General features: G+C 37.0%; 1 protein-coding gene across 4 annotated transcripts in view; it reads left to right on the forward strand.

Annotated features, from left to right (window-relative positions):
* The first annotated feature begins 16,981 nt into the window (after positions 1 to 16,981).
* Thsd7a (thrombospondin type 1 domain containing 7A) overlaps positions 16,982 to 27,682 on the forward strand; it is a 402,619-nt gene continuing 391,918 nt past the window's right edge. The window contains exon 1 of one of the 4 annotated variants that reach the window (XM_035450549.1): positions 16,982 to 17,377. In XM_035450549.1, the coding sequence (XP_035306440.1) occupies positions 17,221 to 17,377 (157 nt within the window). In that variant the 5' untranslated portion in view covers positions 16,982 to 17,220. The remainder of the gene's footprint in view (positions 17,378 to 27,682) is intronic. The other 3 variants (XM_027389923.2, XM_035450550.1, XM_027389924.2) reach the window with 3 other exon arrangements.

The following is a 27,682-nucleotide window of genomic DNA, read 5'->3' on the forward strand; positions in this document are numbered from 1 at the left end:
GGTGTACACCTGTAAACTTAGCACTGAGGAGGCAGAGACACACAGTGTATGGGTTTTTTTAGCCAGTTATTCTAGCTGATACAGAATTACAGGTTCAGTGAGAGAATTTGTCTTAAAACAAAAAGAGAAAAGGCAATAGAAGATGAAAACATTGATACTGACCTCTTGCTTCCATATGTTTAAGGATGGACACAAACACCTATGCATACATATGTGTATACACGGATAAATATACTTATGCTAAATAAAATAAAACATAAATCAAAATATTCAACCACCATTGCATTCTGGACATTGTTCTAAATCATAATTTACATTATTCTCTAGCTCTGTCAAGTAACCCAATGCATCAGCATTGTATTTTAAATTTTTATCTAAATATCTATCAGAGAAATTTTCTGTACTTTTCATTTCTGATCATATCTTAGGTATTATTATTGGATTTCAGTATTGCACTGATTTACATGAAATAACCCAATAACTCAAACTCACATATTTATAGATTTATTTGAATTCTATTCAATTTGTAATAAATCCATAGAGGTAAAAGTATAATATGATTTCTCTCAAGTCAATGCCTGTAATATATTTCTTATAACAACACAATTATGATAAACCACGTAGATCTTTCTCTTAAAATAATGGTTTAGGGGGAGGCAGTAACTAGGGAATAAATGCCCATCTATCTTTTTTGAGGACTTGTTTGATACAAGACTTGCTAGACTTAAGGAAAGACACCTTTAATAAGAAGATGGCTCTTTCCTAATTCTCCATGTCTTTTTCTGAGGCTTATAATAGGCTATTTTCTTCATTGGTATGATTTTTCTGAATTACTTTATTTAAAATAATAGTTTTTACCCATTGGTCAAGTGGGATGTATGGTACAGTGTAATTTATGAAGTTATACACTGATTTATTCAAAGTCCATTTCAAATGAGGCATCTTATCTTTTTGTGTGTGTGTCTGTGTGTCTGTGTGTTGGTCTAGAGTGGTTGGTTAGATATATTATTTTTATTATTTTTATGAGTATTTAATCATGATTGTATCTTATCTTATCTTATCTTACCTTAGTCATTCCATTGAGGTACAATCAAGTTGATATTATCTCACCACACACAAAGAAATGTTTTTTTTTTTTTTTTTTTTTTTTTTTTTTTTTTTTTTTTTTTTTTTTTTACATTTAAACACTGCCACACAGTAGCTGTCATCCATCACTGTGAAATCTCAATAATTGTCACTAGTAACACCACTTTTCAATTACTGATTGAGCTATTTTAGCATCACGAAATTCTGAGTAAATTTCCATAGTTGTCCAATTACATTCTCTTCAAATGGTCGGATTCTCTTTGAAGTTTGAAAATAAAAGTGTTGCTAAGGCAACCAAATTTGATTTGCAACAAAAATTAATACTTTCTATATTAGGAAAGCACTTCAGTGAACCCCTCTTATAACATTTGAATCCATTTATTAAAGAATATATGTGTATATTTAAATCTGATATAACCAACTGAAACAGTTATGAAATTTAAGAATTAAGAAAAATGTTATAGTTAAATGCCTTAAGCACAGGGAGAAAAACAGTAGCAATCTTTCATAAGGAGAAAATGAATTTTGTATTTCCGCATCTAAGGCACTGTGATATGTGAATTAGTGGTGTTAATATCCCAGTGTATGTAATACCTTGGGCCCAATGGAAGGCATTTACTTAGAAGACTAATTTGGAGAACTGTGACGATTTAAGGATGTAAAGAACACAATCTCTATACAAAGTGAGGAAAATGAAGAAAAGTTTGCATCTGTTAGTTCAGATTTTTACCAGTGTGGCTATGGTTCCAGATTATACTCAATATTTATTTGCATTTATATAGCAAGGCCACTTTGCATTTCTAAATTGTTCTTGGAATCAATGATTCTCCATTTCCAAAAAATATCCCAAACTTCCCAGAGATAATCTTATTCATCTAAAACTGAGGGAACGACAATGGCTTAGAACCTCAAAGTATTCTTTGTATTTGCTCAAGTAGATGATGACAGGTAGCTGTTAACATTTGGGACGACAGCTAATGGTTAAAACTGAATTTGAAAATGGCTCTTTTCTGTTTGTCTGCAAGTGAAGCCTAATACTGATACTGGACACTGAAACCTTTTGAAGCGTGTGTTTACTGAATCACGTTATAGATATTTGAGAGGATTCATTTATATGTAACATCAAGGTCAGAGATGCCAAAGGCCTTTGAAACAGCACTACATTTGTGTAATCACTGCTGGGTAGAATTGTTGGAATTCAGATGGATCTGTGTGATGCAGCCACAAGGACAACATAAATTTCCTGCAGCCACATTGGGAGAGAGGGTAGGGCTTAATTCCAAAGTGTTGTGCTCTCATGACCTCAGTGTTGCCCATTGAACGGTGATTAATGCTTCCACTTCAGGTGCCACAATAATCATTAACTAACCGAGGATATCATCTAACTTAGAGATAATTGAATTAACTTCTTAGTTTTACGGGCTTTAGAGAAGAGCGGGCTTTTCACTATGAGAAATTATAACCATCTCCGTGATTTCTATTACTCAATAGATTTTCTCCAAAGAGAAAGAATTTGATTTAATAGCTGTGTTCACAGTATCTTACTAAAAACAAGCATAGACAGATATCCTTATTTGTCTCTTTATAGACATTGATATTAGCCAAATCACCACAAAATGATATTCAAATTTCTAGGGTGAGTCTACTCTCACTCTGTTATCCATAATAAACAAGTGAAAAACTTTGTGAATTATGATGAGAAATACATGTTTTGTCAGGCAACTATGTGAAATAGACATTTTAATGGAAATGTAGAAATCAAATGAATCCTTTAACAAGATTGTTTCCTCACCTATAGATTTCAAAAAGTAGCATTTTGTGTTAATCTCTGATCTCCTATAATTTTAATGGATTAAAATTACAAAAATGCTAATTAAATGCAAAGTAAACACCATAAGAGAAGACCCACGATAACTGGGATGCTCTGTGATTATCTCTGTTGAAACACAGACTTGATGTTTTGCAAAGAAATCATTTGTTCTGCCTTAGTGAAGCTAATTATTCCCAGCATGCAATCACTGTTTCAAATTGCAAAAGGCACATCAGCCTTTGCTGTATGCTGCTGGAATTAAAACCCAATCAAATGAGATAATGAAGTGCACACAAAGAATATGATCTCACTTTTGCAATGCAACAACAGTGAAAACCGCTCAAAGAAATGTTGCAGAAATCATAGCTCACAGAGGAAAAATGCAAATGTTTACTCTGTGTTTTAAGTACTGACTTCTTAGAGACAAGCATGGTTTTATCATGTGGTGGAGTCAGTCTTTCTTTAAGTGTGTTAGTAGTTTCTTAACAGTGCAGAGTGAGGTATATAAGGTTTCATTTCCTTATATATTTCATATAAGGTTATTATGTGGAAACTCAAGAAGCTAGTAGTTCATAGGATATCACAGATAAACATTTGATTTTAAGTAAACATTTAAGAAAGTAAGAAAGTGGTTACTAAAAGTACTCTCCTGAGTACTTACAGATCTAAAGGATTAAACACACCAGTTCCCTTTTCATTAAAAGGGTCATTTCTGCTAAGGTCTACAACAAAGTCTTACCCATCTAACAATCTGTGTTTATTCTTCAAAACTTAAAAAGGATCCACAATCCACAGGTAACCACCACGATTGTATAATCCAGTGAAATATTGTTGAGACTAGGTGTGTTTATTGTTACTGAAGTGAAAATGTCTTGTCATTTAAACCTATTGAATTATCTCCTGTCTTAGTCAGGATTCTCTACAGAACATACAGAATGTGTGTTCTCTCTCACTCTCTGTCTCTCTCCGTCTCTGTCTCTGTCTCTGTCTCTGTCTCTGTCTCTCTCTCTCTCTCTCTCTCACACACACACACACACACACACACACACACACACACACACACACACACACACACACACACACGGGATTTTTTTTTTTTAGAATGACTTGCAGGCTATGTTCCAGCTAAACCAATGACTCTCTATGAATGGATGTTCAAGAATCCAGTAGTTGTTCAGTCTATGAAGTTGGAATCTGTCTTAGCTGGTATTTAGTAGGCTATAATGCCAATGAAGGATGGGCTTGCTAGTGAGTAAGAGAGCAAACAGGAAAAAGAGAGACAGCTTCCTTATGTTCTTTGTTCAGGCCGTCAAAGAATGTATGGACCTGAATAAAGGTATTTTTTTCTACCTTACAAGATATGTATCAAGGGGGAGCTCTTGGCCCCCTGACTGATCACTGGGAAACCAGCATGGGACTGCTCCAGAACCCACAAATGTGGGTGTCAGTGAGGAGACCTCGGAAACCTATGGGGCTCCTTGTACTTAGATCAGTACTTATCCCTAGCATAGGAATGGACTTTGGGAGCCCATCCCACATAGAGGGATACTCCCTGAGCCTAGACACAAGGTGGTTGGCATAGGCCCTATCCCAAAGCATATGGCAAACTCGGAAGACCCCCAATGTAAGGCCTCACCCTCCCTGGGGAGCAGAAAGGGTATGGGATAGGTAGGGTGTTATTTGTGGGGGCAGGGGAGGAGGGGAGGGAGAGGGAATTGGAAATAGCATGTAAAACAATTTTGTTTATAAATCAAATAAAAATTTAAAAAAGAAATATGTATTAAATTTTATCATATCTCCTTATATACTTAATTTCCAAATGAAAACAATAGCCAGGTCATAATTACACCTCATGTGACGTAGCTATCACTTGTACAACTGCAAACCATTATTAAAAAATAGGTGACACTCTCTCTCAAGTGACATTCTTTTAATCTGGTTCTAGAGAAACATAATTATAAGAATGAATATTTTAAGTATCTGGAATAGGTTCTCCAATTTGCCAATACCTACAGTCACCAAAGCCAATCTAGTTACTGAAGCCTCTCTTCAGATCTGGGAAAGTTCTGAAAGCCCATGATGGAAAGTATTTTACAAACTTAAGAAGAGAAATGCATTTGATTATCCTGATTCACCAGTTGTGAAAAGCAACAGATTTGGTGACTCTGTAAATAAAACTCTTGATAATTAAAAAAAAAAAAGGAAAATGATGCTGCTGCTTTTTTGCCCCTCACTTCTCTGGGTAAACTGACAAAGGAAATACAGAATGGGTAGTAGAGGAAGATAGTTATAAATACCATCTAAGGCCTCATGACCAGTTGGAGAAATTATAATCCTTAATTGACGCTAGTGTTTCTGTCGTAGATTGCTAAGAGTGTGTTTGCATAGATATTTGTGTTTTCTTTCCTCAGTTTCTTTATCATGCAACGTAACATCAATTAACAACAACAACAAATCCTCACAGGTATGCTAAATCATTTCAGTTTTAGTTTATTCCAGATGTGGTCAAGCTGACAACCAAGAATGGGCATAGCATCGCTTTTCGTGTATTGGTTTTAGTTTTCTTCCATATTAGCAACTGTCAAGGATGCTTTATGTTTTTGCATCAACACCTCCTTTCAAAGAATTCTGCTGAAATGAAGGTGGATTGCAGGTTTTGTCCCTTGCTTTTTGTGGAGGACACCAGAGCCACTTTCCCTTTCAGCTGCGAAGAATGTGCAGTCATCTCATTGCCCAGAGTGGAACAGCATGATGCAAACAGAAATGACAACATTGAGAGACTGAAATTTCTACTCATTGCATTCTATGGGGGCTGCTTGCCTGGAACAGTTTACTCTACTTCTTATTGATGGAAGATAATGACCATTATTAGTTACTTCCATGCCAGTGTGGCCAGTATAAGGGAATGTTTCTTTCAGCTGTGGCTGAAAAACCAGGTCGTGTTGACATCGACACCTCTATAGCCTGGCACACAGAGTAACACAGAAGCTGTCAGTAAATATTTTAGCATTGGCTGAATGAATGAGCTCACTTTCATTGACAATCTGATGCAGGAGACATAATTAAGTCCTCTAAAAACTGCAATGAAACAAGTGTACCAGTATTACAATGTGGTGTACAATACTTCCATCAGGACTCAACAAGTACTGGAAAGAATGGAGCACTGGACTGGGCATGTGTGCAATTGTCAAGTCGGTGTTAAATTCTTAGTTTAATTTTTGCTTAAAGTTTAATAATTGCAGAAGAGGCAATAGCTGCAAACTCTGGTTTCTACCACTACTTCTCTAAAGATATGTGCTGACAGGAGCATTTTGTCTCAGATCTCAGCCCTGACTATTGAGTGCTCACAACAGTTTGGTGAGTGAATGTACGATGTGTTTAACAGCCTTCCCTCTTAATGCTGTTTGAGAGGTGGCTTCTCTTCCCATCCCATTTTAGCTGTAGTGCTCATCCCTTTCAGCTTGAGTCACACGGAATGGGATGGTGGCCTATCATTATTTGGCAGCTTTCACCCAGGCAAGAGATAACTAAAATGTCTTTGCATGTTTTTATTATCCTCTTGAATCTACTGCAACAAAACATCTATGCTATTAGAGAAAAGATTAATTTGTTTTCAAAGAGCCAAACGATGCAATTGTCATAAATGAAGACAGTTTGGCATTTGCATCTCGAGGGAAAAACTTTTTAAAGTAACAGAACTGCCAGTGCCAATTAATGAGAAAGCTTTTCATATTGTTTTCAGTAACAGACATGTACTAGCAGTTTGAGAAAACTGCGAGTGACGGCTGCTGTCACCACAGGGTGCTACCATGAATTGAGATAATTTACTGACATTTGCTGTTTTTTTTTTTTTCCCTCAAATTGTCATATCTTTAACTTACATTGAGCTTGGTTTTTATTGCCAAATGGTGAATTTAGCATAAATATAGTTTTTCAGAATTAAATTACAGTACATGATTGTGTGTGAGATCTAAGCACATTGTAGTCTACAAATGCAGCTTACACTCATGAATGACAAGCTGTATTGAACAGATGATCCCCTTTCAACACCTACTATTGCAGACTACAAAAGACGGCCTCTCTGTTAGAAGCAAAGGGAAATAAACATTAGCAAGACATCAAAGTTATTTGACAACTTTTCCAAAGTAGAAGTATCTTCTATATAACTTCAACATTATTTCAAAGGGAAGCTGTACTTCTTAATTAATTTTTAGGGCCGAGTTCCTTATTTTCTTGAAATGTCTTTTCTTTTAACTATTTTAAGTTCCTAGACATTGGGCAGAGTGTCTTCTGTCTTCCTAACCAAGTAAATTAAAACCTTATGGTTTATCAGTTTTAAAGCATTGAAGTTATTGATCCATTTTCATAATTTTTATCTTGTATCTATAATATACCTTGTGCTACCCTAAATAAATCAAAACCATATGAATACTTACAATTATTTTATGTGTTTCAATAAAGCCACTTTCTACAGAATCACTAATTTTTATTATCTTTCTTAAGGGCAGCACAACACATAGCAAGTACTACTACTTCCAATTTTTCACTGATTATTTAGGAAAACTATTCAATTTCTGTTGTAGCAAAAATAATAAAAACCCTGAGACAGATATTGGGGTTCAAGCTGAAGGTTAGAAAAGCAAAGCAGCCAGTAACTAGAGAGTTCTTACCTCTACCAAGGCTGAGGTGATCCTATCTTCTGTGTGACTATAGACTGCATATACTGTACTCCTCTCTCCACCCGCTTTATATTCCTCTCTAGTGCTGGGATTAAAGGTGTGCAACACCACTGCCAGCTTCTATGGCTAACGAGTGTGGCTGCTGGGGTTAAAGGCATGTGCCAACACTGCCTGTCTTTTATGACTGTCTAGTGTGGATAACTTTGCACTCTGATCTTCAGACATGCTTTGTTAGATCATAAACGAAATACCACCACAGTCTGTGTCCACTTTTTTTATTGGCAGCCTCATAAAATATTCTTTTTATCACCTTATTCTTCAGATAGTGATAGCTTTAACTGACATGGCACATGCAAAAGCCATGAGCTCCAGTCAATTAGACATTATGGTTCCTTTGTGTAGTTGATTATACAACGCAAAGGTAAATAAATGTTAGTGACTAAATATCAGGTCACAATTAATTATGATGTGTCGCCTTTCTCTGTTTTATTATAAAATCTCACTAAAATTTCGACACCATCTATAAATGCAAAGACTAAATAGAAAAGAAAAGGAAATAACAGCAAATAAATCATGATAAAACGTATTTAGAAACTTAATCAGGAAGATCTGTTTCTAAATATCTCAGGACTCGAGTACTTTATGGGAGTCAAATAATCAAGGCTAAAATTTATTTGAGGCAAGAGCTGAAAGCAGAAGAGGCATCTCAAACTAGGGTGAGGCAGCACCTTTGTGTCACATAGACACTGTGTGTCTTGAGAATGCCGAGGAGTTATTATGTAAAGTATGGTGGCTTTGTTTTAAGTGAAAACATGACTCTGCAAATAAAAGTACTAAAGAAACATGTAACACAGAAAATATCAACACGCCTTGATCACACACAGGTCTTTCCTTTCCTACAGTGTGATCACTTGCCCGTTCCACTTTTGAATTTCCTTTCTTATTTGGTCAGAGTTGCCAACTTGATTCCTGTCGTCTCTTTATAAAATTATTTTAACATTTTTTCCTCTTCAGTGGTTTAATAATTTATATGATTATCTCTAGACTTAGCAGTTTGACTTGAAAAGGCGAGTTTTATGACATTTTGAGCAAGTAGACTAAAAAAAAATCACAAACCTTTTAGAGACACAATTACCTTATAATGGGACAGTATGACAGAATTAATGGTATATGTTTTTGAAATGCCTCATGTGATTGTGTGATCTTTTCCTGGTTCTATACAGAGACAAGTTTTCCTGATTCCCATGCAATTAAATGGCAGTTATATAATGTTATTTCCCTAAAATGTATAGAGAGAAAGGGAGAACATAAACATTTATTACAATTTTTTGTCTTCTACTTTCCTTCAGTGACAACCACAGGGGCCACAAGTTGGGAAAACAACCCAAAAGTTGACATAATCTGTTAGGTGAAGAAAAGCTGCATCAGTAAACTTGAAAATAGATTATTAGGCATATGCAATCAAATGAACAGAGAAGAAAGATATGTGAATCAGAATCAAGCATTCAAAAGAATAAGTCATAAAACTACCAGAATAAAGAACATGAAAAATTGTATTTGAAGATTTAGTGCTCAAAATTTCTCCAAATTAATGTGAAGCATTAAATAAAAATGAAACTCAAAAACTCTGGAGTAGAATTAGATAATTGCTTAAAATATAATGAGAAAGTAGTATAATTCATTAAAAGAAAAATGAATCATCAAGTAAAAAGAAACTACATTTAATATTAACAGCTAATTTACAACTAGGAACAATGGTTATTAGAAGACAGTTGAATATTATGTTCAAAGTGTTAAAGGTTTAACCAAATTTTTATTAAAGAGAACCATTCTTAAAAATTTAGGTGAGCCGGGCGTTGGTGGCACACGCCTTTAATCCCAGTACTCGTTAGGCAGAGGCAGGCAGATCTCTGTGAGTTCGAGTGCCAGGATAGGTTCCAAAGTTACACAGAGAAACCCTGTCCCGAAAACCATCCCCCCCCCAAAAAAAAACAAAAAGAAAACCAAAAACCAAAAACCAAAAAAAACAACAAAGCAAAATGAAACAAAACCCCCAACCTCCAGCACTCGGTAGGCAGAGGCAGGTGGATCTCTGTGAGTTCGAGGCCAGCTTGGTCTCCAAAGCAAGTGCTAGGATAGGCACCAAAGCTACACAGAGAAACCCTGTCTCAAAAAACAAAACAAAAAAACAAACAAAAAAATTAGGTGAAACAAAGATCTCAGTAGATAAAGTTCAAGTGGCTCTATGGCTAACAGGTTTTACTTACTTAACCATCAAGGAAGTTCACAGGTCAGAGTGAAGTTAGACAGTACCTGTTCTCAACAGGAAGAAGTAAAGGCTGCTAAAAGTGATAAATATGTTTAGAAAAATATAAAAATTTATCTAAGTTCATTTTTTAACTTCTTTAGGAGATATGAGATTTTGCATAGGATTATTTAGGCCATTATTTTTGTTGCACTCACAATATATAGACCACACAGAAAAGGGGCGAAGAAGGGAGATGTAGGGAAAAGTGAGCTTTGTGTGAATTATGGTACCACTGCTCTAAAGTAATTTGTGAAAAGGTGAGGCATATACTGTGAGCATATATTCCTAGAGCAGCTGCAAAGAAATTTAGCTAAAGGTACCTCAAAAAGCCCAAGGATTAAGATGGAAGTTTTACCTACAGTTATAAAAGGAGGCATAAAGAAGGAGCAGAAGCATCAAAATTATCTGAGATGTCTACTTATAATAAAAGTAACACTGTCCATGATAGTCAGAAAACAGAGACAATACATTAGCCTGAAAACCAAGTAATGAGTGGGAAAGTGGCATCTCAGTAAAATAAAGTGTTTAACAACTAAAAAGAGAAAACACTGCCTTCCGACATTTAAAACAGAAATAACACAGCCAAACTCATTTTGTGTGACCAGACACTTTGAGATAAAGATATCTTATACAAAAAGAGGTCAAAATCTTTGGTGAACACAAATGCAAAATTTCTCAAAAATTTAATATCAGACCAAATTCAGCAGCACATCCAACAGATTAGACATCATGATCATGTGGGATTTGCCATGTGAGTCAAGCTTAACTCAATATATTCCAATCATACAGTGTGATATCCCACATTATCACATCCAAATATAGAAAGCACAGGATGAATTCAGTAGATGCGGAAGAAACAGTAGACCATATAGACAATGTAGACAATGTTCAACAGTCATTCATGGCAAGAACACTGAATAAAATAGATTACCTCTACACAATAAGGACATGTAATTAAAACACACACATACATACACACTACACACACACACACACACACACACACACACAGAGAGAGAGAGAGAGAGAGAGAGAGAGAGAGAGAGAGAGAGAGAGGAGTTTGCAGAAAGCTAACATTGTCATTTATCAATGTGAAAAAACTAAAAGGTTTTCCATTAAGTCCCAGGAATTATCCAAAAGATGCCAAGTCTCTTCACCTTTACTCAATACTTTACTGAATGTCCTAACTAAAGTAATCACACTTAAAATACAAGTGAAAATATCTAGATTGGAGAGGTAGATGTCAGATTATTTGCTTGTATAGATGAGATGACTCTATAAATAGATTCCATCAAAATATGTTACAACCAGTCAGTCCAATGATATTTCAGGATGAAGACATCAGCACAGCATCTCTAATCAACAATAAATAATGCAAGAAGGAAAAAATAACCTTACAGTAATAAAAAAGGGAAAAAACTAGGAATGAATTTAACTGAAAGTAGATATATCTGCACCCCAAACAGGTAATCCAATAATAGGAAACACTGAGGAAGTCACAAATAAGCAAGGACATCTAATAGCATCTCAGAGGAAGTTGGAGGAGAGAGCAGGTGGTGGATATGGTCAAAAGAATTTATACATGTATAAAATTCTCAAGAATAAAAACTATTAACCAAAAATAAATTCCAGCACACAATATCGATGTGTAAAATGAGCACACAGACTCCAGTGTGACAGCTGGGGAACCAGCATAGGACCGAACCAGGCTCCCAGGATGTGGGTGTCAGTTGGGAGGCCAGGGCAGTGTATGGGGCCTCTGTAAGTGGAACCAGTATTTATCCTTAGTGAGCCAATGGAATTTGTGAGCCCATTCCCCATGGAGGGATACTTTCTCAGCCTATATACATGGGGGAGGGCTTAGGTCCTGCCCCAAATGATGTGACAGACGTTGAAGATCCCCCATGGAAGGCCTCACTCTCCCTGGGGAGTGGATGGGGGTGGAATGGGGGATTTATGGGGACAATAGGAGGGTGGGAGGAAGAGGGAACTGGGAATGGTGGTAAAACAACACTGCTTTTAATTTAAATAAAAATAAATTTTTAAAAGAGAAAATACTGTAATACCATTGTATAAAATGTTAATGTGGTTCTGTTTCCACAGCCATGGAGCCACCCCCAAGCATTCTCACCATGAGTATTATAACACTTAAACTAGGAGCCCAAATACATTGTTTTTACCACTAAAGACCAAAATAGTTAATTTTATTACTATGACCTAGTTAAAAAAATATCTGAAATCAAAATCAGAAAAATATTTTTGAAAAATAAGAAATAAGTAAGTGCTTAAGGGAAATTTTCACAAAGGATATACAATTTTCTTGTGCTGAAAAGCCCAGGACATTCATGAAAATCATTTAGGAAGACTAAATAAATGGAGGGCACACCCATGTTTATGAATCAGTAGACTCATTACTATTCTTCAAATTTGTCTCAAAATTTGTTACTCTCTCTAATCAAATCTTTGCCAGCAATTTGTAGAAGTTGAAAAATCTTGCCAAAACACTTTTGACAACAAAGAGGACTTTGAATAGCCACTTTTTGGAAAGACAAAAACTAGAGCATTTAATGAATTTCATAATTTTCTACAGACAGTTGGTATAAGCTAAAGCTTGTCATTTTTACTAAGGAATAGAAACAATTCATTCCATTTATGGTCAGCTGACATTTAACAAAGGTGCCAAAGGCAGTTCAGGGAGAAAAATAAATAATCTTATAAATAAATTATTTTCGGACAATTGGATATGTTAGCTTTCCCTTACTGTTGTTACATACCTAAGGTAATCCACTAAATGTGGAAAAGGCTTGGTTTTCTTCACGATTTTGGAGGTTTCTCCCATTGCTTTTGAGCTTGTGATGAGGTAGACATACACTGTGTTGCAACTTCATGTCAGAGGAAGCATCTCACTTAAGCTGCTGAAAAACCAAAAACAGAAAAAAAGGCACAGGTTTTTCTAAGTAGGACTTTAGTCTTAACACAATAGACTTGACTCAGAATATCTTTCCAGTAGTTTTGAAGTCATCAATTCTTAAGATTTTCAGTTTGGTCTTCAGGTTTTTCTACTCTACCACAGAAGGAGACAAAGGTTAATATTTCAACCACTAAAAAGAACTGTTCTATAAGCTTCCTGTTTGTTTGTTTGTTTGTTTGTTTAGGACTGAGGCTTTTTAAATAACCTTCTGCAGTGCATCATGACATCAACACACTAATGATAACTGGTCCATGTTGCTTTCCTGTGTTTCTCAAATATCTAAAACCTTGTATTTAGCCAGAGAGCTCAGCTCTCTAGTAACATTCTCCCCTAGTTACCACTGGTAGATTACTTAACACATTGACTGCTGTCTTCTGCCAGGTACTGTTGATGTATCACAGATCACCTGGGATAGGATACGCCCTGAGTCTAAGACCAGCTGTACATAATCTATCCCCAATGTTTGAAGGATCTGCAATAAAACATGGTACTTTCACCTGATATACAAAATAAGCTCTCCTTTGTTTCCAAAAGACATTAGTTATTAATAACATGGAGAATGTATGACAATATTATTCTGTAAAACTTCTAAATTTAAAATCTTACCTCTTATCAGGATCTAAAACTCCAAATCAGAAAACTAGTGATCAACCAACCAATCAAAAATCCAACGTAGTATGCTGTTGGTAATTAAAAAGGAACTGGAAGGAAAATCGTGGATAGATACCAGTCGAAAATGAGAAGGTAAGAAACATGGCTACTTACCACAGAGGTCAAATGTGAAATGTCTTTTTTTTTCTCTGTAATTTGATGGGTGTAGCAGAGGATTGATAGGAAAGAGCATAAAATAAATTTTGTTGAATACAAATCTTGGTTAAGTATGACACCTAGAGGATGCATAAATAGAATTCCTTGGAGTTTTGGTTGTTGTTAGAATTAGCAGTGACTATGTGGAGAAATTATTTAAGATTATTATTTAAAAATAAGCATTTGATATACTTTTATGTATACTATCCTATCAATAAATAATTTTCTCTATATTGCATCACTTAATTAAATTCATAAAGTTGTATTAGGATAGATTCCTTTTCCATCAAATAAACAATTTTTATAATTGCCTTTTGAATTGCCTTTACACACACACACACACACACACACACACACACACACACACACAGAGTCAAGTGTGTGTGTGTGTGTGTGTGTGTGTGTGTGTATGAATGTGCATACTTTTAAACAGTGGAGTTCCTAAATGACAGCAAAGATAACAAACGGCAATTAAAGGGTACCATACCTTTAATGGATAGGGTCGGAATTGTGCCATTTCTAAGTATTAAAAATGTTGGTTTGGAAAAATTTTTCAGTCCTGGCTCATTAGTACTTGAACAGTTCATGAAAAATGATGGTTGGTTTACTTCATGGCAGGCTGTACAGATGGCCAATTTAATCTGCATCCTTGAGACGTCTCTGAACTGTATTTTGACATGGTGTCATTAAACATTTGCTTATTATTTATATCATTGTAGAAAACAAAGATAGGTATTTCTTGCTATCCTTTGCCATCTATCAGGTTTATTGATACAGTTTATCCATGTGGACAGTATTTTTTCACAAAGTGTTATGTATCTGAATATATATATCAGCTTGTCTCTTCAGCAGCCCAAATATTTTTTTTTGTTCTCAGGTGCAGTAATGACATTGTATGAACAGAAACATGGTATTGGTAGAGACATATGTTCTTATAACTCAGTTTCTATAACACTGTTTAGAGATGTTTCCACTACTAGGGAAGGTTTGCAGTGTGTGTGTGGGGTGGGGGAGTTCACTAAGCTTGGTTTATGTTTCAGTTAAAAGAGGGGAAACTACTGATGGCAAATTTCAAACACTTCTGCACAGCATGTTACCTTGGTTGTGTGTTTTAAATGATAATGATTCTGATTTAGAAATTAGCCTTGACATTATAGCTATCATATTTAATGTCTTGCATGGATTAGTCATTATTCTACCATTCTGGATAAGTAAGAAAATAAATCCCATCTTAAATTTATGTTTGACATTAAGCTATGAAGTGTAACATCTGAGGGCTTTGGGAGGTCTAGGTGGTCAGCTTGCCCATTAACTTCTTCGCTTTGTCTCCTTCCAACCTGTCTTCTGTTGTATAATGAACCTCCACCTGGTGAACTGACTTGGGGATTATGAAAAATGCTATGAATGGGTACTAATAACCCAGCATCTGCAGTGTGAGGTGACAGAACTTCAGGGCTGGGCACTGACAACAACGGAGAAATACAACCAGAAGGGGTAGGGAGAAGCTTCCTTGAAGAGTGGCATTGCAGGGAGGAGCAATTTCTGAGAGGATACAACCCAGGAGGCAAGGGCAGGTCTTTTTCTTCTTTGACAGTAGGAACATTGAAGGACTTGATCCTTTAGGGAAGCATACATTAGTTAGGATCAGGCTTCCTTTGTATCCCTATCAACTTACAATCTTTTGATCATTGCCTATTTTTCACCAGTGTAGAAATAGTAAGCCACAGTGGCTTATTGCCTCTAATCACAGACACAGGCCAGGTCTCTCTGAGCTTTTAATTCCCTCTTAGAGGCCTAACAGAGTGAAAAGTAAACAAAGACCAAATTTGCAACCCTGAATGCAGCTAATTTCCTCTGATGTCAGAATACTTAAACAGGCAGGACCTGGGAATTATTTGATCAAACCTGCTTTTAATCTAATGCACGCAGAAGGGCTGTGTCTGGAAAGCTCAGAGAAATGACAAGCATCCCCAGGGAGTCCTAGGAAGGTTTCCTCCCTGAGAAACAGTAGCTTTCTCCTTTCAGACTTCTGGGTGACTGATCCTTGTGGGTAATCACCAAGAGAAGTTTTCTGCTTCTCAAATGTTATTGTATTTCATGTAAGATTGGAACCAAATGACAAGTTATACTCAGCAATTGCTGAAGGATTGTTGTTGTTGTAAATGGATAACTGCCTTGATATTATTTAAGCTTTACAAGGAAGTGAACCAATAATAAAAGACAGTTATTGTGAGTGTGTGGGGGAGGACAAAGCTTTATCTGACTGGACACATTCTTCTGTTAGTACTGATCCAAGAAAATGAAAACAGAGAACAAAAGGTACAAGCTATGTGGTTCCTTATTTTGGTTGTGAAAAGCATTTAAAAAAGAATCAAGAAATACTAGTCTCAGGAATAAAATTTAAGTAAAAATGTTTTTTAACTGGGAGGTAGCCAGCTACTGTTACTGACACATTTGCACTTTAATTTTTCTTCCCATCTCTGATGCTTACTAGTGTGCTATCAACACACACACACACACACACACACACACACACCACACACACGAGAGAGAGAGAGAGAGAGAGAGAGAGAGAGAGAGAGAGAGAGAGAGAGAGAGAGAACTTTTATTCATCTCACTGTTGAAATAAAATCCGGCTAGTAGTGTTTGCACATTCTTATTCATACAATCGGACAGCATCGCGCACACTTTAGTACGAATTCACTTTCAAAGGTGATTACAAAACAGTGTGTTCAGTTTGGCACAGTCTAACCACGGTCACATTGTTACTGAGAATGGACTGAAGTTGAAAAAAAAAAAGAACACTTAAGAAAGTGCTCAACTGCTTTTTGACAGTGAGTTCTGTTCTGTTCTCTTATAGATTCATAAATACCGCTCCTCACATAAAGTAATTCAGAAGGCACAGCTTCAGAATAAATGATCAACACCGATGCTTTGTATAAATATGCAGGGAGAATAACACGCCACTAGATCAGCATTTGACTCCTTGGGTGACGATGAATTTCAATGTCAGTTATTCGTCATCCTGAAGCCTGCCCTGAGATGATTCCTTTTATTGGTGTATCCTAGCAAACATATTTCACTGCACCATGTGCCGGGGAGTTCTCAGGGCAGACGCGTGGGGTCTGGGTGCTGGCCCTGTGCCCTCGCTGTCCCCCGCCCGTGGTCCCCTCGGGTACGCTCGGTTCCTCTCTTCTCCCGCCCCCCTCCCTTCTCTACAGCTGGCGGCGGGGGCTGCTCCTCGCAGAGCTCTGGGCTGGCCCTGTCAGCTGGGGCCCCCTGCGGCCGGCTGTGTCCCTCGCCGCTAGGACCTGCCAGTAAGCGCGCCATGGCAGCGGAGGCAGCATCCCCGCCAGCATCACCGCCAGCGGCGGCGGCAGTGGCGTCCACCGCCGCCGCGGATGCTATTGTTCCCTAGTGTTAGTTGCTCTTTGGCTGCTTTTCATCTGGAGCGAACAATAGCAGCAGAGAGAGCTTTGCGTTCTCTTCTGGTAGAGAAGGAAGGACCGTCCCCCGCGAGAGTACTGCGGCTCCGGAGGCTGGAGCGGCTGCAGACAGCATGGGGCTGCGAGCCGGGCGCCTGGCGTCCCGGAGCCGGGGCGTCCTGCAGCTGCTGCGGCTGCCAGTGCTCTTGCTGCTCCTGCTGAGCTCCGGCGCCCGCGGGGCTGCTGCGCAGGGAGACGCCGAGGTGCCCACCCTCTATCTGTGGAAGACCGGTAAGTGGGACAGAGTTGCCCTTTCTTCCATCTGCAAATCTGGGGCCATGATCGGGAGCTGGGGGCTCCCTGTGCTTCCAACTGGTCCTGATTATGCCGGGATCCTCAGGTCAAAAGTATGATTCCTGCAAGCGAATTAGGTCACGTCCTAAGCCATCAGGAAAGAACAACATAACTAAGAGGCAACAGTGAGTCACTGGGGTGATTGTTTCTCTTGCAGCTCGACAGTGAATGAGGGCAGTGCTATACTTTCATTATAAAGTGAAGTGTTTTTCTTCTCTGGGTTTCCAGTCTAAGACTTTCTAAAATGACAGTCTAGCAAAAAACAAGTTAACAGTTTCGCCTATGTTTATGCCGTGTTTGGGCAAACAGTATGCTTACTGTTGTTATATATGAGGGGGTAGAGTTAAATTTGTTAAGTGTAGATTTGTGGTGTGTGGGACAGTCAAGCTCTGTGAGGACAGATCGAACAGTAAGAGGCAAAAGAAGCTCCTAGAGACCCTTGGGAAGGCTGGACAGTGCAATTAGTAATGAGTGAGTTAAAGTGATTTTTACTGTGTGGAGTCATTAGCGTGTGGGGTTTGAAACTTTTCCTTCCGGGGAAAGAAGTCTTTTCGCTTTGTTTTTCGACCAAGCCAGAAAGGCAGCAACTCGCTGCTCCTAAGACTCCCTGCAAAGCACCGTAGAGGCAAGAACCCACAGGGAAACAACAAAACCCACTGCCCCAAGGCTCCCTTCTCTGCTTGATGGGTGGATACTCTGTCCATGATAGGAGATGGAATTCCCGAGCCAACCTGAGACTTGACACACTCATAAAGAGTGGAGGACGCATTCTCCTTGCAGAGAGCTGAGGATGACTTGAGAGTTCCTGGGCGATGCCTTAATATTGAGAAGGACGAGATAAAAGCAAAAGTGCCTCAGTGCCTCAGTCGCAAAAGAGAGATCTTGTCTCCTTTCTGGCTTCAGCCCTCCTATCCCAGTTGAAGAGGCAGATCCATTAACATCAAACACACTGATAACTGAAGGTTTAAAGAAGGTCCTAGTATCCAAGCAACTTAGTAAGGGAATTAAACAGAAATTCAATTAAAGAGAAAACACACTTGGAACATTTCATGAAAGGCACATGCCTGCTAGTACATGCACAAATACAGACACAGATTAGGTAAAGCAAAATCATTCTTGCTAACACTTTGACGATCAACTGCTTGGTAAATTAAAAGTGAAAGTTTTTGTTTTTTGTTTTTTCTAAACCGGTACTATTTGGGAGTTTAGAAAGAGCTTCTCAGATAAACATCGGGCAAACAGTGCTGGGCTAGTTGAAACTTGTACTATCAAAGGAACATGAGCCAAGTAGTAATTTAGATGAAAAAGAATGTCTTCAGCATTCTGAGCTGCCTCTTGGGTACCAATATTTGTAAACATTAATGTCAAGGCCGAAACACAAGCCAATTAACAGTTTAAAATGGAAGCACCGGGGATCAAGGGGATGGAGACCTTGATTCCAATGCCAGGTTCAGCTCTAGTCTGCTCTAAGAATAGTTCGCTTGACTTTTGACCCTTACTTCCTCAGCTACCCTCATTTGGATAACACTTGCTGTTGACTGTCCATCCACACATGGCATGGTGGAATCAAGTGGGTTATCAGAAACTAACTCATGCATTGTCAAGTTTTGTGCAAACAGAAGGTGGTGTGATGGGGATGGTGATATTATGTTTCTCACAGTGTTCCCCTCTTTGATGGGAAATAATGGAAAGTTTAACCTGCTGAGCAAAATAACTATTTCTTCATTTTTTTTTAACCCATTTAGAGGAAGGGAACTGTTACTAGATCTGAAATGAGATGAGAATAGTTCTCAGAGGAAGTAGGACATATGTAAAGGGAAAGATTACATTGTAACTGAAAATGCAGAGGGGGTACAATCATGTGTCTATCATTTGATGAGAAGCTAGCATGTAAATTTGATTTAAATGAGAAACAAAAAAAGAAGAGAAAAGAGGCAGGAAAGGAACTGGGAGGATAGAGGAGTTGAGGGTACTTGCTCTTTCTACTGTTTACAGGAAATGTCATGAAAGACGACTTCATTTAAGCGGAATTTTCAATGACAAAGGTCTGGGGAAAGATCTTTAACTGTCAATAGCATGCTCTCCATTGTGGTAGTGTCAGACAGTGTCTGTACAATGATTAGAAAAGATAATATCTAAATATCTACTCAGCCATTAAGTATTGTATTTACATAAATATATGTAAATGCACAGATCATTAAATACAGTATGTTCATGTAGTAAAGTACTTGTGATTTATGCAGATTTATGAAATATGATTTACAATATACTATATGTGTTATATAATAGTTTTAGGTCAACTCACAATAGAATTGTTAAAGATTTGCAGTTAGGTCTCACTTTAGTAGATGATGAATGTGATACTGTCGTCTTTGCCCTTAACCAACTTAAATTAAACAATACTGTAAATATATAATAATTAATATATAGCATACCATACTCATGAACATTATATAATGATAGCAGAGCTTATGTAGTTGATAAAAAAAAGTTGAAGGTATGGATTAATGAGGAATTGCCGTTAGCTTTGGATCTTGGCTTTTTTTTTTTTTTTTTTTTTTTTTGCCAAGGAGGAAGTTAAGCACAGAAGAAGATATATATATATATATATATATATATATATATATATATCAGTATCAGTGACAGTGCAGCTAATGACCAAATACTCAGCAGAAAAGTATTTAATGTCAATGAAGTCAATTGTAAACAGATTTTAAGAAAATGCTAGCACCATGAAAAAGCTGTTAGAGCTTAACCCATAAGGATATAAAAGACACAGGAAGCTCTAAGAAGATGATTGATGTATTGTTTGTTGAGAAAGAAGAGAGGTGAAATCTAAAGGCTGTAGGGCCAATAAGAAAGGGAATATAGCACGAGGACCTTAGCAGTTATAGTAAAAGCATGGAGAACAGCACTGTTTTGCATTGCAGAAGTGGAAGCTCACATTTTTTAAATTTGAATTAGAAACAAGATGGTTTTACATGTCAATTCCAGTTCCCACTCCCTCCCCTCCTCTCCTACCACCCCCCCAACTAAAACCCTACCTATCATATCCTTTCTGCTCCCCAGGGAGGGTGAGGCCTTCCATAGGGTGTCATCAGAGTTTATCATATCCTTTGGGATAGGGCCTATGCTCACCCAAGTGTGTCTTGGCTCAAGGAGTATCTCTGTATGTGGATTGTGCTCCCAAAGTCCATACCTATGCTAGGGATAAGTACTGAACTACTACAGGAGGTCCTGTAGATTTCCGAGGTCTCCTCACTGAAACCCACGTTCCTGGGGTCTCCACTGCTGGCGCCAACTTGTACAACCACTTTGGAAATCAGTATGGCAACTTCTCAGGAAAATGGGAATCAGTCTACCACAAGATCCAGCCATTCCACTCTTAGGCATATACCCAAAAGATGCACATTGATACAACAAGGACATCTGTTCAACGATGTTCACAGCATCACTATTTGTAACAGCCAGAATCTGGAAGCAACCTAGATGCCCCTTAGTGGAAGAATTGATAAAGAAAATGTGGTACATTTATACAATGGAGTACTACTCAGTAGAAAAAAAAAAAAAAACAATGGAATCTTGAAATTTGTAGGAAAATGGATGGAACTAGAAGAAACCACTCTGAGTGAGGTAAACCAATCACAAAGAGACAAACATGGTATGTACTCACTCATATGTGGATTTTAGACATAGAGTAAGGGATTACCAGTCAGCTCAGTTTTAACATCATCCTAAATAAGTCATAAAGGAACCCATTATTCAGCACCCAAATAGTGAGACAGAAAGTGACAAGGAAGATTTCTTAGGATTGGGATGGATATCAGTTTAATTCAGATACATTGAACTTGAGGTTCAGTGATCTAATGGATAAAGGTAATTCAAAAAATTATCTAATAATCCAATGGATGATTGGGAGATGGAGCTATGCTAAATTTGGAAACCTGAAAGTCAATTATGAGTTTTCAAGTTATGAGTAGCCTGTAAACAAAAGCAAATACTGAAAAGTAAAATAAGGATAGTTCACAAAGAACTATTAAGTTTTAAGGAGTATATCAGAAACCAGTGAAGAAAAATTGAGAAAATATCAGAAAAGTTATAAGGAAAATAGCAATATGTACTCATTCGTAGATGTGTATTAATAAATCACAATGTAAAAGCATAAGTAGTTCCAGAAATTGTTTGGCTTATAGGTAATATCATTTAAGATGAAGAACTGGTAAGGAAACTGGTTTTGAAGTGGACATGATAGCTAGAGTGCTAGATATATAAACTTTATTAACTAATAAACAAGACAATAAAAAATATGCACCATTGATTGAACTGAAAAGCCAAATAGCATGGCTATTTTTAATAGAGCAAGCTAAATTATTTCTTAAAATACCAAAGTTTAAATTTCCAATTGTTTTATATCCTAGCTATTTAAAAATAACTTGTCTTTATGTGAATTCTTAGTAATATATTTATATCAGTATGCCAAATAACTGATGTAGTTGGAATTTGAAAATTATTAGGTGGTGACAATACTAGTGTCATCAGGAGTAATGGTTGCTTACTCTTGATACTCTTTTAGCTTATGAAATTATTTCCATAATAGTGTTGATTAATCAAATTTACCTGGCAATTTCACACAAGAGTAAACAGACTGCCCAAAATGTGCTCGACAACATAAAATAACAGTAGGCTTTTTGCCAAATTAAGTCATGGAGATCTATTCTTAATAAAGTCCTAAAGACTCATTCAACATACTTTTATGATAAGGGAATTATTTTGAAATCTGAGAAACATAAAAATAGTTTCTATTATTTAAATTGGGCTATTTACAAGTATAATTACCCCTCAAGAAGAATGCTTCCCACAGTAGATTCATGCAATAACTGATAACTACACTCTAATCGCGCTGTTAAAGTGTCCTTTACACAACTAATTGCATGAGAAAGTATGTTTATTCTTCAATTTAAAATGAAAAAATATAATCATTTTCTTTTTATTTCCTTTGACTGACAGTCATTATACATTTGAAAATAAAGTCACTTGCAATGTCTGTAGAGAATTATCTCTTCTTTGTGTCAGTCAGTGAGTAGGAAAGGAGAGACCCATCATAACAGACAGTCTAAAATATATTTCCTGAACTTCAGTTATGCTGGAAAAGTGTCTTTCTTTGGATCATGATTCAGTTTACTCGTAGACTTGAGGAAAGGATGAAAACACATAGGTAGAGGATGAGGACCAATGTTTCGCAGTCCTGGCCAGAGTATTTTATTTTCTGTCCCTGAATTCTTTTTACTCATCTATTTATTTTTCATTCCTGCTGCAGCCTCCCTCCCCCATCCTCTCCTTCCAGTCCATCATCCCCACCCCCACCACAATCCTTTCCTCTTTCATCTCCATCCAGGAAAGGGCACATCTCCTATTCGTATCAATAAAATATTTTATTTTTATCTCCACTATGGTTTAATAGCATATATTCTCTAGGATTTAATATAGTAACATTTATAAGGTACTAGCAAAATGCTTGGCTCACATCAAAAGTTCAATAGTGATGATTTTTATTGTTCCTAAAATTCATCTACACAATTTTGCAACCTTAGCCAAGCCTGGAAATGTATATTAGTTTTCTCTAAAACACGTTATAAGGAAGATAGCATTGTGCAATGAAATACCCATGGACTGAGAATACACAGAATTGTTTCAACCTAAACTCTACCTAATTCTGGATATTTAAATGCTATGATGTTTTATAATAGAATGACAATAGAAGTTTTGAGATGGGAAAGCAACTGGGAAGTTCTAACAGGTTCTAAACAGAATGGATCTGAGTCCCCTAAGGTTCTCTCCCACTCTTCACCATTCACTTAAAATAGTAGATATAATTTGCAGGGATTGTCACCTGTTCGTCTGCCAATTTCAATTAAAGACAAACAAAAAAGTCTAGGAAATGAAGTTATTTGTCCATAGTTCTAACTATTATATTAAACTGGCCCTTACTGGAGATCATAAAGAATATTTTAAGTAACAAGTCCAAGCCCAAGGTTAATTGTTCAAAAGAACCTTTTGTACTTCATTTTGTAATGGTTCTCAGGAGACTGAGCAAGAGACTGCAATTCCACACACTTAAAAAAAACTTCATTCTGAGATTCATGCATGTATACAGTGAAATATGATCATGTATACCCTGTACTCCCCCTTCTTCAACTCTCTTCAGATGCACAAACACATCCTCTTTTCTCTTCCTCCTTCTCCTCTTCTCATTTTTTTTTTGGGGGGGGAGGCAGGGTCTCTCTGTGTAGCCCTGGCATCCTGGTTGTCCTGGAACTAGCTCAGTAGATCAATCTGGCCTTGAACTTAAAGCTCTGCCTGCCTCTACTTCCCAGGTGCTAGAACTAAAGCTGTGCACCCTCTCTGCTTCCCATTCCCATTTTTCTTTTTCTTTACTCTTATTTATTATCCAGGAAGTTCACTTAGTGCTGCCCATGGTGCATGGTATGAGATCATGTGCTGGAGCATGGGCAACCTACCAATGGCCACCTTCTGAGAGAAGAACTGTCCTTCTTCCAGCTGTTGTCAATTCCCCATAGCTCCTCATCTGGATAGTATTGCTCCAGCTTTATGTGTTGGTTTGCTTTACCTTGTAGGCCATCACTTGAATAAACAGTTCGAGTCCTGGCAGTTTATACTGTACCATGTCCTTCTTTCTATCTTCTAGGTATATGGGAAATTAAGTAGAATTTTCCCTTTCCATTAACTCACCATCTCTATCTATTTTCCACTACTATTGAAACTTGTGCCAATGTCATATATTTGTTACAATCTATTACTAACTCATTATTCTTAACTAATGTCCATGGTTTCCATTAACGTTCACTCTTTGTGTTATACATTCTATTGATTTGACACATACATGAAGATTTTCGATATACCATGCTGGTATCTTATGAGAAAATTTCACTGACATGAAATTCTCCATGCTCAGTCTATTTATTTCTCATTTGCTGCCCCCAAGTCTCTAACAACAATTGATATTACTGTCTTTATACTTGGAATTTTTCAGTGTCAGCTGAAATCATACAGTGTGTAGCCTCTTCACACTGGCTTCTTTCCCTTACAATAACCATTTAAAATTTCCCCCAGTCTTTTCAAGGCTTTATAGCTCACTGTGTAGACCAGGCTGGCCTTGAACTCACAGAAACCTGCGTGTCTCTGCCTCCAGAGTTCTGAGATTAATGGTGTATGCCATCATGTCCAACAAATCTGCAGCACTCAAGCTTCCTAGGCAGTTTCCCATCTAATTACTAAGCAGGCCAGACCTTCCTTAGCTTTCAAGATTAAGCAAGATGAGGGTCATTCAGGTTGTATTCCTTAGACTGGTTACATTTGTTTGTACATTATTTTTATTCTCTCTACCAGTATCTGAGAATGCAATAGTCAATGGCACCAACCCAATATTCCCAGAATCTGTCCCTGACAGAGAAAGATATAAATGCTGAAGAACTAAATCCACAGTTAGAATGAAAGCAGCAATAATTACTGAGCAGTATACACGCTCACACACCTGAACCTGTATTTAATAAAGTGAGATGTTTAAGAACAGAATTTGAGCACAGGTATACAGGAGTTGTTCAAAATTTTAGAGCTATAATTTCTAATCTTTCTTTGTATCTTGTTCTTCAGCTACAAATTAGGTATGCATTATTTTCTACTTGTTCATGCATTTTAAAGATAATAAGATAAACTTGTACAAGACTCAGACAATGTTTGGCAATTACTCAGATAATAGTTATCTACTGCCTGGCAGTGATCCCAGTGTCCCCCCTGCCCCATGGAAAGAGCATGTGACCAGGATCATTTACTTCTTCAATTTGGTTCTCACTATGTGGTTCTATGAGCATCTTCCAAGCCTTACTACATCTGATAGAATTTTTTTCCCCCGCAGGTTTTTGGCCAACAGCATCACAGCTTTTAGAAGGTTATGTACAGTATAGAGTATTCTGCCTTGATTTTTTTTCCTTGAGATTGCACACATCATTGACATGTTAGAAATGCTGGAGGTGTGACTCTTTAAGTGGGACTATGCAGTTCCAAAATGATCTAGTGTAGAAACACCTGAGACTATTCTTGGCAAGATGATTTAACTCTGTGATGTGTGAAGAGGAAGTGAATGCTTCATTTCCAAAAGTGCAATGTGTATCTATGTGTTCATTTAGGTCACATATATAATTAGACTAATAGTTTACATACCTAAATCTAAATCGTTCAATATCTTCCAAATAAAACTAATCACTACTTGCAAGAAAGATAGCTATGCAACTGTTTCATGCCCATTAAAACGCATTTACCCATACATTTCTAAACTTCATCAAGCATTTCAAATTTATAGTAGAATTACAATAATAATCCAATGTACCATTACAAGCATACTCACACACACATCTATAAGTGTGTCTACATGTATTAATATAGACATGTATGCACAAATACCATCACTTACAGCTAAATCACCAAACAGGACTTAATTATTTGTCTTCTATTAGGAAATTATATCTCCTTAAATGTGTTTTATGTGTGTGGTATTTATAGAAATGGCTTTAAAATGTTACTCAATTATTCATACTTTTTGCTAAAATATTAATTATATTCAATTTATTTTAGTGTGCTTTGTGCTAATTTTTCTGTTCAATAAAACCCTACAAGAGCACTTATTATACAAGTCCTTATATCACCTTCCACCAACTTAATAGTTTTATTTTAAGATACTTTATGTCTAACCACCTTCCTGTGTTTCCTACCCTGGTGTATGAACAATGTCTACAAACTTCAGTGCCTTCATATATTTCTAAGAAATACTTTTCTTTTAGTAGTATCTGTCTGAAATCACATCAACAAATTCCAATCTGTTAGTGTCACAAATAGTCAACACTGATTAAAATATCATGAAGAAATTATTGGTAAGAAGCCCAGGAAGGAATAGTGTAGACAGTGTAGTCTTGCATTCTAGAGGAGATAGTTAAGGTACAAACAATACAGTCTGTAACGTTAGAGGACTCTGATAATAGAACTAGTGGTCTTTTTCCTCTTCAACTTTGGTCAATCTGACCAATTATATAGGACCAGCAGATGTTTAGTGTCTATTTTATGGCAAGCTCTGTGCCATGTTTAGGATTGCAAACTTGAGGAGCTTGTGAATCTGTCACTCTTGGAGATCCCCATTAAGTTTCAGTAGGTCATTTGAAGTAATCAAACTGCCTGTAAAGACAGAAGAATATAGAGCTGTAGAGAACAGATGGAAGTACTCAATATAGGACACAGGGACTCTCTTGGAAAATGGGTCAAGCAAGGAAAACTTTCCTACAGCTTGAGCTTTAAAGTTAAACAGTTTACAAAGCAAACGTAAGTTAAAAAGAGATAGAATTACATGCAGAGAAAGAGCACCTATAAAATAGAAATAAAAAAAGAATGAAGGCTAACAGAGGTCATGCATACCTGTAACACAAGTATTCAAGAGAGGGGGGGGGAGGGAGGGAAGAGGGAGAGAAACAGGGAGGGAGGGAAGAGGGACAGATGGAAGCAAATGAAAGCCAGCAAGATGACTTAAGTAGTAAAGGATCCTGTTTTCATGGCTTTGATCCCTTGTATACTTAAGGCAAAATTCGAAAAACAGGTCATACAAGTGTCATTTGTCTATGCACATGAGTGGAGGCACATATACTCTCTCTCACACAAGTAAATAAATAGGTAAGTAAATTAATAAATAGAAATGAGTGACTTGATTATGGGGCAATGTGTTGGTATGTGTTTGGAAGGTGAGGAAAGGGCAGAGTATATAGAGTTGGTCTAAAGAGATTGTCCTTGGCTTTCTGTGCTCTGATTTATGGAAACAAGTAGGTATGTATTGACCATCACCAGGAGTAAAAGAATATACTTGTCAATTTTAAGCCAAGTGAACTTATAAATTTCATATGACTGTTGTTCTAAATAAACTTCTACCACTTTTCTTGTAAACTTTTCAAGACAAATACACACAACCTTTAGTGATGCTAATTACATATACTTTTAGCATAACTTTTCTATTGTTTGAAATTCAAATATAATTATATAATTTTCTCCCCTCCCTTTTCCTCCCTCTAATCTTCCCGTATACCCTTCTTATTGTTATAAAATTCAAGATCTCTTTTTATTTGTTCTTACATAAGTTTACTCCTAAATATTTAATTACAACCTGCTCAATCCATATGATTTTTACTT

Source organism: Cricetulus griseus (genome assembly GCF_003668045.3).
Source record: "Cricetulus griseus strain 17A/GY chromosome 1 unlocalized genomic scaffold, alternate assembly CriGri-PICRH-1.0 chr1_0, whole genome shotgun sequence".
In the NCBI taxonomy this organism is placed as follows: Eukaryota; Metazoa; Chordata; class Mammalia; order Rodentia; family Cricetidae; genus Cricetulus; species Cricetulus griseus.